The following is a 14,300-nucleotide window of genomic DNA, read 5'->3' as shown; positions in this document are numbered from 1 at the left end:
GAAAGCTGATAAATGGAGGACGGATGGAGTGAAAACGGAAACAGAAGTACAGGGATCGACTTTCACTGGCATTGCTTTAGATTCATCTTTGAGAATACGGTAGATTTGTGATTTTTTTACTTTTTAAGAATTATTTTGATATATATTAAATAATTTAAAACTCTGAAAAATTTAATCTTGAATAAAAAAAAATTATTTTTTTTAAAATCATGATTTCAACAACATTTAGGAATACTTGCGGGAACAAAAGGTTTTCAAAATTATTTTTTAAAAAACAATTCAAAAATCATAACTCATAACCTAAAGATTGGCAAAAGTGAAATCCAACATCAAAGCTTATAATTATGACTTGAAGGGAACAATTCGTCCGAACTTCAGTGGCAATCAATCCATTCTTTTTATAAAAGATAGAAATTAAATTTGCAGTTTTCACCGAGAGATCGATCTACCATTATCAGCACCTTAAATGGAAACATTATGATTTGTTTGTTTATGTATCTTAAAAATATTTTTAAAAAATTAAAAAAAAAATTATTTACTTTAAATTAATATATTTTTAGTATTTTTAAATTATTTTAATATAATAATATTAAAAATATTTTTTAAAATAAAAAATATTATTTACATATATTTTAATATAAAAAATTATATAAAAAACAATTATAATTATATTAAAAGACAAATTTTAGTACTTGTTTGGTATCGTGACTAGGTTCATCCTCAGTCATGTTGATAAATATTTATTAATTAAAATAAAAGTGTTTTTATTAGGTAGAATCTATATGACACCGTAGGTTTCAGAAAAGCACCATTTCATCTAGGAAAAACATCAACAGTTGAGTCATATTTCACTGTTGTACTGTTCACTAAAATAAATAGTTTTAAAAAAAATTTAAAAAACCAATGCCATGTTAAAATAAATTTTAAATTCACTTGTATTATTCATATGAAAAGTTTAGATTTTTTTTCTTGAAAAATTAATGCAATTAATTAATTTTACTTTTAATATTCACGTGAACATGAACAATTTTTTTTTGTTTGTTAAAATAAAGTAATTTAAGGTGAATTAAATTTACTCGTACTGTAATCTCAATTTTATTCCTGATAATATTTTATCTAATTTTATTGCATGCTCAAAAAATCATAAAAACTGTAGTTATTGTCAAATGAAGTTTATACATAATGAAATTGTAATTTGTTTTAAAAAAAATTGAGTTTTACTCAAAAAATTAGCATTTAATATTATTTAATAACACTACATAAATTAGAAGTACATGGCATAATGAGGTAATATTTATGGAATTTGATTGCAATTCCAATTATATTTTTGCTGGGTCCGATCCAGTTAAAAAAATTCAGTTTTTATTTTTATTTTAATTGTGTTTTATTCAAAAATTAGAAGAATATTGCTTGCTGACATAACAAAAAATTTAGTTTTTATTGTTGGGTATTAAGAAACCATAAAAAATATAATCATTGTTGGATAGATTTTATATGTGATGATATTACATATAGTTTAATGAAATAATAAAAAATATTTAATATCAATATTATTTATTTCATAATGTAATAATAGTAGTTAAATTTATAATATTTAAATTAAAAATATTTTTTCATTATTTTATAATCTCAATTTAAAAATTATTTTTTTAAACAAACACATTAAACTTTATTCAATCTCAATTTTAACTACCATTTTAACAAAATATATATTTTTTAAAACTAATTTTAATTAAAAATAATTTTTATAAAATAATTTTTTTAAAAACACAGTTACATCAACAACCACAATGCCTTCACCGCTCTGTCCACCTACAGCCATTGCCGCTATTTATTGCCTTCACAGTTCTGTCCAACCCTTCCACACCATTAATGAAATGTCCATCACAGGTATACAAATTCCACTGCACTAAAAAATTTAAATCCCGAATTCAAGTACCCAAAAGAAAGAAAGAAAGATCGGATAAATTCCACCACACTAGCATTAACTTGTTGAAGAGTTATAAATATTTTTTTATTTTTACTTAAATAAAAAGATTATTTAAAAATTAAAATCATATTTTTATTTAAATAAAGTTAAAAGTCAGCTCTAACTTTTAACCTATACTGCCTATCTTATTAAAAAAATTGATTTCAACTATTTTTACCATATATACTTTTAACTTAAAAAGATTTTAATTTATTTTTATCAGAAATTACTTATAAACGTACTTTTATTCTCAAGCATTACCGCACTACATAATATAAATAAAAAGAAAATCAATTTCCACACACAAAAATGTTTCCTGTAACATACTCTTAAATAAATGGCCGTAAGAAGAAGAAAAAAGAAAAAAAAATAAACCAGAAAACGTTATTTGTATTAAATGAAAAAACATTAATTACATTTTAATTAAAAGTTTTGTTATTAAAGTATTAAATATTAGGAATTTAGTAAAAAGAAAGGGAAAGAAAAAAAAGGGCGGGGTGGGGAGAGAGGGAGAGAAAGAGAGAGTGACTATCAGGAGTGGGTAGACTGACACACCTTAGCTGGCAAATGGTTGTCTTGGTCAGCCAATCCCAAACAAACGCCTCTACCGCAAAATATTGCAAAATATTGTTCCCTCTCCTCCTCCCCCTCTCTCCCCCCGCTCCCCCGCTCGCTTCCTCTTTTTCTCACACTGTTCTCGCATTGAAAAATCAGGGTTACCTAGTCCCCGTTTCTTTCCACGCTCTTCAAATGAGGGTTCCGTCTCGAGTCTTAGCGTCCGGTCATTTCAACTCTTGAACTTGTAACGAACAATCACGAGTCAAGGTCACTGTTATAGACTTCAAGTTCTGATCGGAGAAAAGAGAGGCAAAGGAGGAATCAAAGGCATTGAAGAAGAAGAAGAAGTACTGGTACGTGAAGAGATCGGACGGTTGAAATGAGCGCGTCCAGGTTCATTAAGTGCGTGACTGTTGGCGACGGCGCCGTTGGCAAAACATGTATGCTTATTTCCTACACCAGCAATACTTTCCCTACGGTACTCTCTCTCTCTCTCTCTCTCTCTCTCTATCTATCTATCTCTCCCTGTCCTCTTTAGTAATCTCGCACATTGTGTTTTTGTGGAGATCTTTTTATCTTGCTTGACGTTAGAATTTAATTTCAAGCATTGTCTGTAATTATGTTGTTTTAATTTGTGAAGATAATTTAAATAGCAAGCAACTTTACTGAATATTCTTTGTTTTTTTATTCATTTTTTTAGTGTTCTCTTTTTGGTTTATCATTTAGCGTAGAAATTAGATTTGAACTGGAAAATTTAGGGTTCCTGTTTGTATAAATGTCATGATAATTGCAATGATTGTGCGTGTAATCATTTGATTCTGGAATTTCGAGTTATTAGTTTTGATTTCTAGATTGGGAATTATTCGTTGCTGCATTTTGAAGAATATTTGGACATGTTTCAATGTACATTGGCGTCATCAGTGAATTTTTAGGAATTATTTGGAGCATGCTGTGCAGTGTGATTTGTGCTTTCTGGCAAAGAGTCGCGGGGATACTTTTCCGGCTGTTAATGTGATATTATGTAGTTTTTTGCTGTAACAGGACTATGTACCGACTGTTTTTGACAACTTTAGTGCAAATGTGGTTGTGGATGGAAACACTGTCAACTTAGGATTATGGGATACAGCTGGTAATTTGTCTTTACGCAATATTGTTATGCATTGTATGAGCTGGAGTATTTTCTTGTGTTTAGTTTAAAGAATTTCATTGAACAGGTCAAGAGGACTACAATAGATTAAGACCTTTGAGTTATCGAGGGGCAGATGTCTTTATTCTTGCGTTCTCTTTAATTAGCAAGGCCAGCTATGAAAATGTTGCCAAAAAGGTTTGTTTGTGGATATCTCTTTTAATTAAATTCCTGTGATATTACATCTCTATATTTCTTTGTGCTGATAAACTCTTTACTGGCTCTCCATTTCAGTGGATTCCAGAACTGAGGCATTATGCTCCCGGGGTTCCAATTATTCTTGTTGGAACAAAACTTGGTAAGACTTTCTCTATCACCACCTCTTAATCATGATGGGGTATCTAAATTTATTTTCCCAAGCTGGTTGGACTTTACACGCAAAGCTACTGTTATAGGACTACTGCATCAAATTAAATGAACTAATCACTGTCCCTTACCCGTGATCAATTATGACAGGCATATCGTAGCTTTAATAACTGCACAATACATCACTTCTTTTCCTTTTCACACTGCTTATTTCATATTGGTACGTATAATAAATTTTGACATGTTGCTTCTTAGTATTACCTGTTGTTGCACTGATTGGTGTGTGCTTGTGGGAGATTTCTTATTTAATTCCTTTTGAGAGTGTTTGGCTGTAATAATTTTAGCATGTTGCTTCTAGCAACTGTTTCGGGAGCTCAATGTATTTTAGGTTTTAATGCTCCATTCTCTTTTGTCTATTGGCATCAATTTAAATGTAAAATTTGTCTCAAAATAATGTTTCTCAAAGCCAACATATATTTTTTTAATTAATTATGTTCATTTTCCATTTGTAGATCTCCTGGAAGATAAGCAGTTCTTTGTTGACCATCCAGGTGCAGTGCCGATTAATACTGCCCAGGTAAAAAATGACCATCCTCAAGCATCTGCCTTATCCCCCAACACTCCACACACCAAAAATTTCTTCGTGTAAGTTCCTATAATTAATTTGTCATCGTGGCTTTGCTTTTGCTGAAGGGAGAGGAATTGAAAAAACTTATTGGAGCTCCTTTCTACATCGAATGCAGTTCAAAAACACAGCAGGTACACACGTCCTCTTCATTTTGCTCTCTACATGCACTTTGTCTATGCCCATTGCCATTGATAGGATTTCTGTTCTAATTTCAGAATGTGAAGGCGGTTTTTGACGCAGCCATTAAGGTGGTGCTCCAGCCTCCAAAGCAAAAGAAGAAGAAAAGGGGGCAGAAGGCTTGCTCCATATTGTAAATTGACGAAGGCATGATTAGGTTTGACAGAATAGAAGATGGCCTTGCCTGCCACTCACTGCAGTGCCACACCTTTCTCTATTCCTTACCCCCAGCAAGGAGGCAGGAAGTGTTGTATAGTCTTGACTGATATTCTATGGACGTCCATGAAAACACCAGATTGATTGTTTTTTGTTTTCCTCAGTCTCATGGTCTGGAATTGAACTGCATTCCTCGTCAAACATGCTCATTTTGTTTTTATTCGGCTTGTCGTATCTTAACTCGACTCTCGTTTTAACTTTGATGGGCTGGTCCTACTGTGGAAGTGCTGTCTCCTGGCGCAGGCTGGCCTCCTATCCGAGGCTTGCAGAATTCCTGGCCCAATTCGTATCTTATTCTGCAGCAGATTGTAACAACAGTGATGGTTATTTTGCATCCGGTTTCAACTATTGTAATTCTCCTTTTCGGATTTCCTGTTAACCTAAATGGTGGTTTGAGTTCTGTATTTTTATTTTTATTTTTTTTCTGGAAATGGCCATCTTCAGATCCCGACCGGTCATGATAATTGGCCATAGTAATGATCATGCCTCGTGTTGCAAGTGTCATTATAGCACAATGCTGGTTAGTGTTATTATTTCACTAGGTTCATTCCTTTTGAAGGCTTCATTTGGTGTTTTTGGAAGCCTTTAAATTTTTTTAAAATAGATTTTTTAAAATGAAAAAAATGTGTTATTTCAAAAAATATTTTAAGAATCATAATAGCTAACATGTCATCCAAGGAGAATAGGATGAACATTGTACTCCAGCCATCCAAGGAGAAGGAGAATAGGATGAACATTGTACTCCAGCGTGATAAAAGAATATACTGCGGCATTCTTTTAGAAGGATAAGAGGAGCGTTGTTATAAAACCCTACCTGGCAGTTACCGATCCAAGACCTGGGTTTTATACTAGTTTAGATGTTGATGACTTGATCCTGCAAACTGAAAAAAAAATATAATCCAAAACGATGTGGCAACTTTTTTTCCCAAAAAAAATGATGAAAGAACACCTTGGGTTAGCCAGCCCAAGGGTGGTGGTTTTACATCAATGAATAGTAGTAGCCATCCGTATCATGACTAGGAAAAACTTCAAGGTGCAAGTTGAATGCCTCTCAGAAGGCAGGGACCCTATAAACTATTTTGAATGATATGTACTTGTGGCATCTGATATAAAACGAACATGCACTATTTAAGAGTCACGATAGAAAATACTTTTTATATGAAATACTTCTTATAAGAGTGACAGTAGAAAATACTTTTAACTTTTCAATGCATAATCAAATAAATAGTGCATGAATGATAGATGCAAATATAATTCGAACCCTGAGAAAGACAGGATGTTTTGACCAATAATTATTTGAAACATTCCCACCCAGAATAATGCACAAATTATAATTACTGAACTTCGGGGAAGAAAGTTCAAGAAGAACAAAATCAAATGCTGGATTAGAAAATTTTACAAACCACCACTCCTGGACGGTTCCTGCTGTTGAAACCCAAACAAATCAGTTTGACTCGATTCCAATCTTTCAGGCATCTTACTTACACCTTGATAGGCCCAAATCTCTCACCCATAACACCACCCTTTTGTTTCTGGAACTGAATGTACCGAATTGTGCTGGCAAAGAAGGCATCTGATGCTGGATCTGGTGTGGTGGAGTCACTTTGCATTTCATTAGTAATTAATTCGATCAGTCCTTGTATTGCAGCACTAGTAATCTGCGGGTTTCCTTTCTCAAAAAAGTACAGGTACCTGAAGCATGTGCCCCCGTAATTATCATACAATGCCAGACGATAGGTGACATATGAATAATAAGATTAAAATTACAGATCCAAGCTACTCACTTGTTTAATATCTCAACAAACAGTGTGACCGGTCCACTGCAACCCCTGGTTGCATTGGCAATCTGCTGAGCTGAATTTGCAATCCTCAAGGCACGCTTGAGGCAAAGCAGGACCCTGAAATTAGAGAAGGCATCTGGAGTCATCCGCTCAAATGTTCACATATATAAGTAGCTAAACTTGTCACAAAATGAAATTCAAGTCTATTGGCCAGGAGACAGCTTTGAATAATAGCAATAATGCAGGTTCAAAAGAAGGACCACCTATCACGATGACAAGTTCTTGCAGAGGAGTGATTGGTTCATGGATAGAACTGTACAGTTATTCAAGTAGAACACAATGGTTTTAAGCAAAAAGGTACAGCACCTTTCCCCATCCTTGATGCCATTCTGATCATCAACCCAAAATAGATGTGAGCATGCGTAGACTGCTCTGCACTGATCGGGTTTCTTCAAAAGCTTTGCAGAATGCTGACAAAGGGAAGACGATAGAGAAATGAGGAGACAGTAAAGGTTTTGGAAAAAAACTGCAAGGACATGACACTGTAATAACAGAATAAACAAGAACAATTACTCCCGTGGCCTTGTGTGTCAGAGCGTCCCTGTTCTCAACACCAAATACATTCATCCTCTGGAGAGCCCCAATTATTAGATGTAATGCAGTCACCTGAGCCTTGGAGTCCTGAAAGCAATATATAGATGTAAATATAAAAAAATTAAATTGGGTAAATGTGACCCACAACAATCTTTATTTCAAGAACATGCACAGAGTCACTCTGTCTGAGTGGCTCTGGCAAAAGGGAATGGTTCACAAGTTACCGCAACTTCTTCCTCATATAATATGAATGCCTGTGTAAAAAACTCATAAGCAACTGGCTCAAGGTCACAGTCATTGGCAGCCTGATTATTATCACAGAACAACAAAATAGAGGTCAAAAATGTGTAATTAAGCATAAGTTTGCACGCAAGTGTGAGCAGAAAAGATTTCCCTTATAAGATATGATAAAAGCAAAGGTGATATAGTAAGATGACATTATAGCCTTTTAGACCAGAAAAAATTAAAGAAAAGCCCTTTTCCCCTCGTTTAAAATGCCAGTGTATGGGTACACATGTGCATGAATTTGACAGCTGTTTTTTTTTTCCTTTTCTTTTTCTTTCTCTCTCTTTCTTTTTTCTGTATTGAACAAAAACTTATTCCTTTAATCATTTCCAGGTCAATTTTCTGCAGTACCAAGTTTAGCCACGGTATACCTCAGCACATTGCAAGTATAATCTTAATGCCAGCTCAGGTGAGGAAACAGATGAAAGAGCCTCGATTGTCTGGTAAAAACAGATAACATACTGTAAGCATCAAGAAGATGAGTTTTATAAAAGAAAGGAATATGAACCAAGGAACACATGACCAGCAAGGCAGCAATACAGGTTGATAAGAATGCAAGAGAAAAAAGGGATGGAATATGAACACACTTTTGGCATGGAAATTCTCCGGAAAAGGTAGCAAAACTCAACTGGTGAAAGAACAATTTATATTGGGCAATTAGGAGTAAAACATGTAAAGACATTAACCAAGGGACCTCTTAACAGCAATAAAAGATTGCTTATATAGATTTACCTCATTCAGGAGCTGAAAAACTTTTTTAGGCGTTGCAGGCTCTTCTTCTCCCACTACATTTCCATCCTGATCTTGCAACTTTCTCACCAACTAGGAAACACACAGAATTCCAAAGAAAAATTCAGTTCAAGAGAGTAAGTAGTGGCGCTATGAGATCAGAGATCACAAAGTTCAACCAAACACTACTCTTTAAGTCTCAGAAATCTAGAATCCTTAAGACCAATTTTTCTCCCTACAAAAAGTTTGTCCTATGTCAATAGCCAAGTGCTTCTTAACCATAGCAGGGTTGATTCAAAAGAATGCAATATGCAATGTCACACATTCTGTGCTAAATTGAATCATTTAAATCATCAGTCATACAATCTGGCAAGCTTGCAGAGATATGAGAAGAAACATACCCTGAGTGCAGAAAATATGAGAGGAGGAACAGTAAAAGGTAATCGTTGCGATCCTCCAGCCATTATATGCTTCCTCACGGCACAGATAATCTGAATGAAAAGAGACTTTTTTTATTGAGAAAATTAAGGTAACTTCTATGTTAGTACAGGACCCAAACATTGTAACCTCAAGGCTCCAAACATTGTAACCTCACAGTCAACTGGATTCTCAATTTTAATAAGAATGTATAACTATTAAGACATTTGTCCAAGAGAAGCTCAACTAACTTCCTCATTTTAGTGATAATGTAGGTGGTTGTATAACAATTTATTATCTGTTAAAGTAAAGTTAACATCATAATCAGCCTGCAGGATACCTCTAAACCAACAACTTACCTTCAACATTTCCTCTGAATCATCATTATAAAGCATATGTATGAGGCGAGCGACAGAATTTTGTTCTTCCTTGAAATCCTCTTCATCGAGCTATTTATATCGCAGATCAAGGGAGTGTTAGAAAGCAGGCTATTCATAAAATATTAATCATTCATAACTTTATAACGTGAAATTCATACTGAAAAAACATTCAACATGCACCTCAGCTGTAGCAGTCTCATCCAAATCCTTTATTAGCCCTTTTATTAGTTCAAACAACACCTCAACCTAAAAAGAGAATAATAGCAAAGATTACCATATTTGCAAAGGATAATGTATGAGATTTGAATATGTAGGGATACTTTACCTTGTCAGCAGTAGAAATGCAAGTGTTATTTTTCATAGCGCTCTGAATAATAACCATAGCCATGACTTTGTTTGTTTCATAATCAAGGCAGTCCATGACATGAGGGTAATTGGACAGTGTCAAGGCAGTGACAATATCATTGTACTTCTCTAATGGAGCACTCAGAAGTGCAACAATTTGTTTTTTTGCTCTGATATCTTCGAGTTTTGGCTTTCCAGAGAGCTTCTTAACACATGCCCCCTGTAAATAATTTAAAAATATATAAAAAATTGTTCTGTGGAATAACATCTTTGTGATCCAATTGACACAGAAGACCAAAGAAGGTGCCCAGAATGTTGTATGGTAATTTGACCAGCCAATATCATGTTAAAAACCATGCAGAACAGGGAAAAACTTAGATGCTCAGATGAGAGTACTATTCACGTTAGGATGAATAAAGCGTACCAGTACTTGATCCACGTAATCAAGCCGTTCAGGATGAACATGGAGTGTAAATGTGAGGAGAGACACATACAAAGCAACGGCTCCAACAATAGGCATGTCAACCTGTGCTTCAATTACCTGCCATGGAATGGATGCCAATCAACTTATGAAGGATTAAGATTATAGACTAATAAAAAATAAACACATAATTAAAAGCAAAATATGAAAAGACTTAAGTGTTTCAGTTAACTTCAGAGGGTGTCATGAAATTCACTCACTTCAGTCACTATGTTAAGTTAGTGTTGGTTTTTAGTCTAACACCTTTATAAGACGAAGGCCTTTTGGCTAGCCTACAAGCCAACATGCACAAAACAGAACGCTCTTCCATTGTAAACACAACACCTCTAAAAGATAAAATTATATGGAAGCAGACAGATAACAACTATTTTGGGAAAACCAACCCATGAGTCTATTTCTCAAAGCACTCTCATGCATCGTATTAAACACCAGCAAAGCACTGATCTTCTACTTTTACTTGGGAGAAATTTACCTTTCCAATAGCACTGCTCAATTTAGCAAATGCCTCCACTTGCAGGAACTCAGGTAAAACCTGGAAGATAAGGCATCATTAATAAAGATGCAATAGCTTGACTTACAAGGATCAGGAGTCATAAAGATAACTCACCTCCACACTTGAAGCAGCATAATTGGATAATCTTGCCATTAACCGTGATAGCACTGTCTTAACATCAACTGTTAGCTGGAACCAGACAATGTCGCACAGAGAAAATATGTCAATGTGTAGGTCTTAACTAAAAGAGGAACAAGAAAGCAAATACAGCGTCTATATTCTTAAAAAAAAATAGAGTTATTAACTTAATAATCCTTAAAACTAAATAAATAGATACCAATGTGGGGCCCCATCCGTGGTTGAGGTTTTGGGGTGGTAGTGTATTGAATTCGGGAATAACTAAATAATAAAGCTAATGCTATCCAGACTTTAAAAATTTCCATTACAAGGAATTTATTTTGCTCGTACTTTATATAATAGTTGAGGCAACTACAAGTGCCACAGCCAAAGATCAGAAATGTTTAGTCCTATATGTGAACAAAACAGTCCTTGAACTGGAAAATAATCTACCTGAAGCTGGGGGCAGGCCCCTAACAATGTCTCAAGGGTCTGCAAGTGGTACTCATCTGGAAAGACTTGAATTATGCAGTCCATTAAATAATACTGTGCAAGCTCATCTTTACAGTTGACAACCTGTAACAGAATATTTACATGAAAAATCAACATCTCATGAGATACAGATGTTACAGATTTCAAACTAATGGAAAAGGAAGTAACAAAAGGAAACTGACAGAATCAGACCTGCTCTAAAACTCTGGGAAGAACGGTGTCTCTGTAAATCTCAAGGTCCACACCCTCTATCTGACTAAGAACATGGAGGTTCTTCCCTACCTGAGGGAAAAAAAAATGAGATGCATGTATTGCTTATAAGTTCGTTTCAAAGAGAGTGCTTCTTCAGTGATAGATAAAGACTAGATGCTTACAAGATCACGAAGCTCGCTTCTTTCCTTTTCCAGCTTCTCTTTAACCCAAACAGGCCCCTGCAGACCAGAAAGCCCAATTGAAGGCCTCAGCTCAGGATCACCAAAGAGTATGAATGATCACAAACACACCAAAACACCTGCATGGCCAAAAATCATGCTCTCATGATCCATTTTACCCAGTATGGCATGCAAGTACTGTGGTGCTATGCATTTCAAAAATATAAAAACAAAAAAATGGGAAAGCAGGTGTTAGCAGATATACATCAAACCTGATGTTGCATCCGGACCCAAAGCTTATTCATCTCAGTGAAATTTTGCAGCACAAATTCTACAGCATCCATTACTGTGTCCTCAGCTCTGTAGAAAAAAAAAACACTAAATTCAAATTGAAAGCAAATTAAAAATCATGTGAAATTATCAATACATTCATTCCTCAAGTACTTTAATGTCAATGACAATAAGAAACTAACAAAACTTTACCACTAAATTCCTAAAACTAACATCTCTTACCCTTCATACTTAGACCCAAGGTCCAGTAACTTATCTCTACTAACTTGAGCAAGATAACTCCTCAAAAACAATCCGCGAATCGGATGTTGAACACCGCGACACATCTCTACAAGATCCTTGAGCACATCCTTAGCCGGAGCCTCCTTCGATTTGATATACACCGATCCTACTGTACACAGTAGATACCTGTTAAAAATTTCAACAATGCCATCTTCAACCCAAAAGGAGAAAAAAAAAGAAGAAGAAAAGCAGCAGCACAAATTAAATATGCAACTTACAGTCTAGGCAATATATTTCCAGCATGTTGCACAAGTTCGTATAAATCAACAATCGAAACGCCATGTCTACTCTCATCTTTGAAAAACATCTCTAGTTTCCTCAATTCATCAAACGCTCTCATATCTAACAATAAATAAATAAATAATTTTTTTAATTCAAATCATTTCGAAGAATTAGAGAAATTAAGTCCAGAGATTAGGGTTAGAAACGTGCAGAGATCGTAGTATTTGTGAGGAGAGAGTTTAGAAGTTCGAAGCTCTGATAGCATTAGAGCTGAGCATTTGAGAGCGTCTCGGAGATTGTTCGCGTCCTGAGATTTGAAAATTGAGAGCAAAATTAGGGTTTCGGATTGGAAATTAAGTGAGATTGCAAAGCTTAATTGATTACCAGAGCGCGATGCATGTAAAAGGCGTTGTGTTGAATGCCGGCAATTCCTTCTGCTAGCCATTTGTCTTCGTCTTCTATTCCGGCTAAGATCATTGTATTCTCCGTTTCTTCCTCTCTGCGGTTCTTGTTTGGATCAAGAAGTTGCAGTGAGTTGAAGGCATCAATACAGTGACGATGCCTGGCTGGCAAGTCACAAATGGAAATGCCAACGGAAAGAAAATCCCGTAGGGTGTGAATGTAATTAAAAAAATAACTAGACTACACTCTCTCTTTTTTAGCATAAAAATATTAAATAATGTAAAACAATTCGGACAACCATAAATTAAAAAAATAAGAAAATATTTTTTTATAAACATTAAAATAACATATTATATCTTTTGTAAAAAAAAATTATAAAATTTAATTTTTAATTGATAAATAATAAAAATAAAAATAAAATTAAACTAATAAAAGCATTTGAGTAAATTTTGAATTGATATATGATCATAATGTTGAAATAATTTTATATAAAATAAATTAAAATAAATTATAAAATTTAATTCTTAATCAATTTAATGTTGAGCAATGAAATTAAAAAAAAAATATTTAAGTCAACTAAACAAACTCATAACTTGAGTTATAAGATCGAGATAATCTTATAAAATACAAATCAAAATAAATTATAAAACTTAATTTTTAACATATCAAATATTGAATGATAAAATTTAAAAAAAAAATCATCTAAAAAAACAAAAGTAATCACTCAAGTTAACATGCGTAACTCGTAATTTAAATTATAAAATTATAATAACCTCATAAAAAACATATACAAAAAATATAAAATTTAATTCTTAATCAAACCTAATATCAAGGGATCAATTTGAAAAAAATAATAATTTAAATCTACACAAGTTAACTTATCAGACTTGAATCAAGAAATAAGGATAATTTCTTAGAAAAAAATTAAAAAAATTATAAAGTTTAGTTTCAAAACAACTTGATGTTGAATAATAAAATTAAAATAAAAAACTGACCTAATCTAGCTAACCCATAAAACTCATGTTTCGGATCATAAGATCATGATAATCTTGTATAATAAAAAAACAATTATGAAATTCAATCCCCGATAAACTCAATATTAAATGATAAAACTGAAAAAAATTAATTAAAAAATATAAAGTCAACATAGTTAATTCGCAAGACTTATAACTCAAGTCACGAGATAAGAATAACTTTATAGAAATCAAATTAAAATAAATTATGATGTTTGATACCTAATAAATCTAATATTGAAAAATAATTATTTTTAAAAAATTAAAATAATTGAGGATTAAAGTGATTCATTACCACAATGAAATGCCAAGGCTTTCCAATATATGTTAAAAAAATCAATGTTAACTCAAATTAACTTGTAATATCCGGGTTAGAAAGTGAGGGTATCTCTATAGAAAACAAATTAAAAAATAATTATGAAACTTAATTCTCAATCAATTAAAAGATAAAGTCAAAAAAATAATTTAAAAAAAATAAAAAAAATATCTGAGTTAACATAACTAACACAAAAAACTCGTAATCCAAGTTATAAAACTGAGATAAGTTCATAAAAAATAAATTGAA

The 14,300-nt window shown here is 33.3% G+C and overlaps 2 protein-coding genes across 4 annotated transcripts; one reads left to right on the top strand and one right to left on the bottom strand.

The window, feature by feature from the left end:
* Positions 1-2,461: 2,461 nt before the first annotated feature.
* LOC105132941 (rac-like GTP-binding protein ARAC5) lies at positions 2,462-5,573 on the top strand. The gene is made up of 7 exons (XM_011036693.1): positions 2,462-3,005; positions 3,569-3,656; positions 3,742-3,851; positions 3,948-4,011; positions 4,532-4,596; positions 4,713-4,778; positions 4,863-5,573. The coding sequence occupies exons 1-7, from the start codon at positions 2,907-2,909 to the stop codon at positions 4,959-4,961; spliced, it is 591 nt and encodes a 196-aa protein (XP_011034995.1). The 5' UTR covers positions 2,462-2,906; the 3' UTR covers positions 4,962-5,573.
* Positions 5,574-6,236: 663 nt separating this feature from the next.
* LOC105132940 (vacuolar protein sorting-associated protein 35B-like) lies at positions 6,237-12,932 on the bottom strand. Of its 3 annotated transcripts, none has more exons than XM_011036690.1 (22): positions 12,705-12,932; positions 12,531-12,627; positions 12,317-12,440; positions 12,039-12,224; positions 11,798-11,885; positions 11,529-11,585; positions 11,347-11,436; positions 11,116-11,238; positions 10,660-10,734; positions 10,525-10,584; positions 9,996-10,112; positions 9,552-9,791; positions 9,407-9,472; positions 9,206-9,295; positions 8,831-8,920; positions 8,433-8,522; positions 8,072-8,140; positions 7,640-7,720; positions 7,395-7,502; positions 7,188-7,291; positions 6,825-6,938; positions 6,237-6,732 (listed from the first exon to the last, which is right to left on the bottom strand). In XM_011036690.1, the coding sequence occupies exons 1-22, from the start codon at positions 12,795-12,797 to the stop codon at positions 6,522-6,524; spliced, it is 2,373 nt and encodes a 790-aa protein (XP_011034992.1). In that variant the 5' UTR covers positions 12,798-12,932; the 3' UTR covers positions 6,237-6,521. The 3 variants fall into 3 exon arrangements, with proteins under 3 accessions (XP_011034992.1, XP_011034993.1, XP_011034994.1); XM_011036691.1 differs by having other exon boundaries at positions 12,039-12,207; XM_011036692.1 differs by lacking the exons at positions 12,039-12,224; positions 12,317-12,440; positions 12,531-12,627; positions 12,705-12,932 and having other exon boundaries at positions 11,791-11,808.
* Positions 12,933-14,300: the final 1,368 nt, after the last annotated feature.

This window comes from Populus euphratica, unplaced genomic scaffold (genome assembly GCF_000495115.2).
Source record: "Populus euphratica unplaced genomic scaffold, PopEup_1.0 scaffold68.1, whole genome shotgun sequence".
Classification (NCBI taxonomy): domain Eukaryota; kingdom Viridiplantae; phylum Streptophyta; class Magnoliopsida; order Malpighiales; family Salicaceae; genus Populus; species Populus euphratica.
The sequence above is the reverse complement of the archived record's forward strand: the minus strand, read 5'-3'. Positions and strand labels throughout refer to the sequence as shown.

Coding starts and splice junctions, on each gene's coding strand:
- LOC105132941 (XM_011036693.1), top strand. CDS start 2,907: ATGAGCGCGTCCAGGTTCATTAAGTGCGTGACTGTTGGCGACGGCGCC. Junction 3,852..3,947: donor ATGAAAATGTTGCCAAAAAG/GTTTGTTTGTGG, acceptor TCTCCATTTCAG/TGGATTCCAGAACTGAGGCA. Junction 4,779..4,862: donor GCAGTTCAAAAACACAGCAG/GTACACACGTCC, acceptor TTCTAATTTCAG/AATGTGAAGGCGGTTTTTGA.
- LOC105132940 (XM_011036690.1), bottom strand. CDS start 12,797: ATGATCTTAGCCGGAATAGAAGACGAAGACAAATGGCTAGCAGAAGGA. Junction 12,225..12,316: donor GGAAATATATTGCCTAGACT/GTAAGTTGCATA, acceptor AATTTTTAACAG/GTATCTACTGTGTACAGTAG. Junction 7,721..8,071: donor TATACTTGCAATGTGCTGAG/GTATACCGTGGC, acceptor GATAATAATCAG/GCTGCCAATGACTGTGACCT.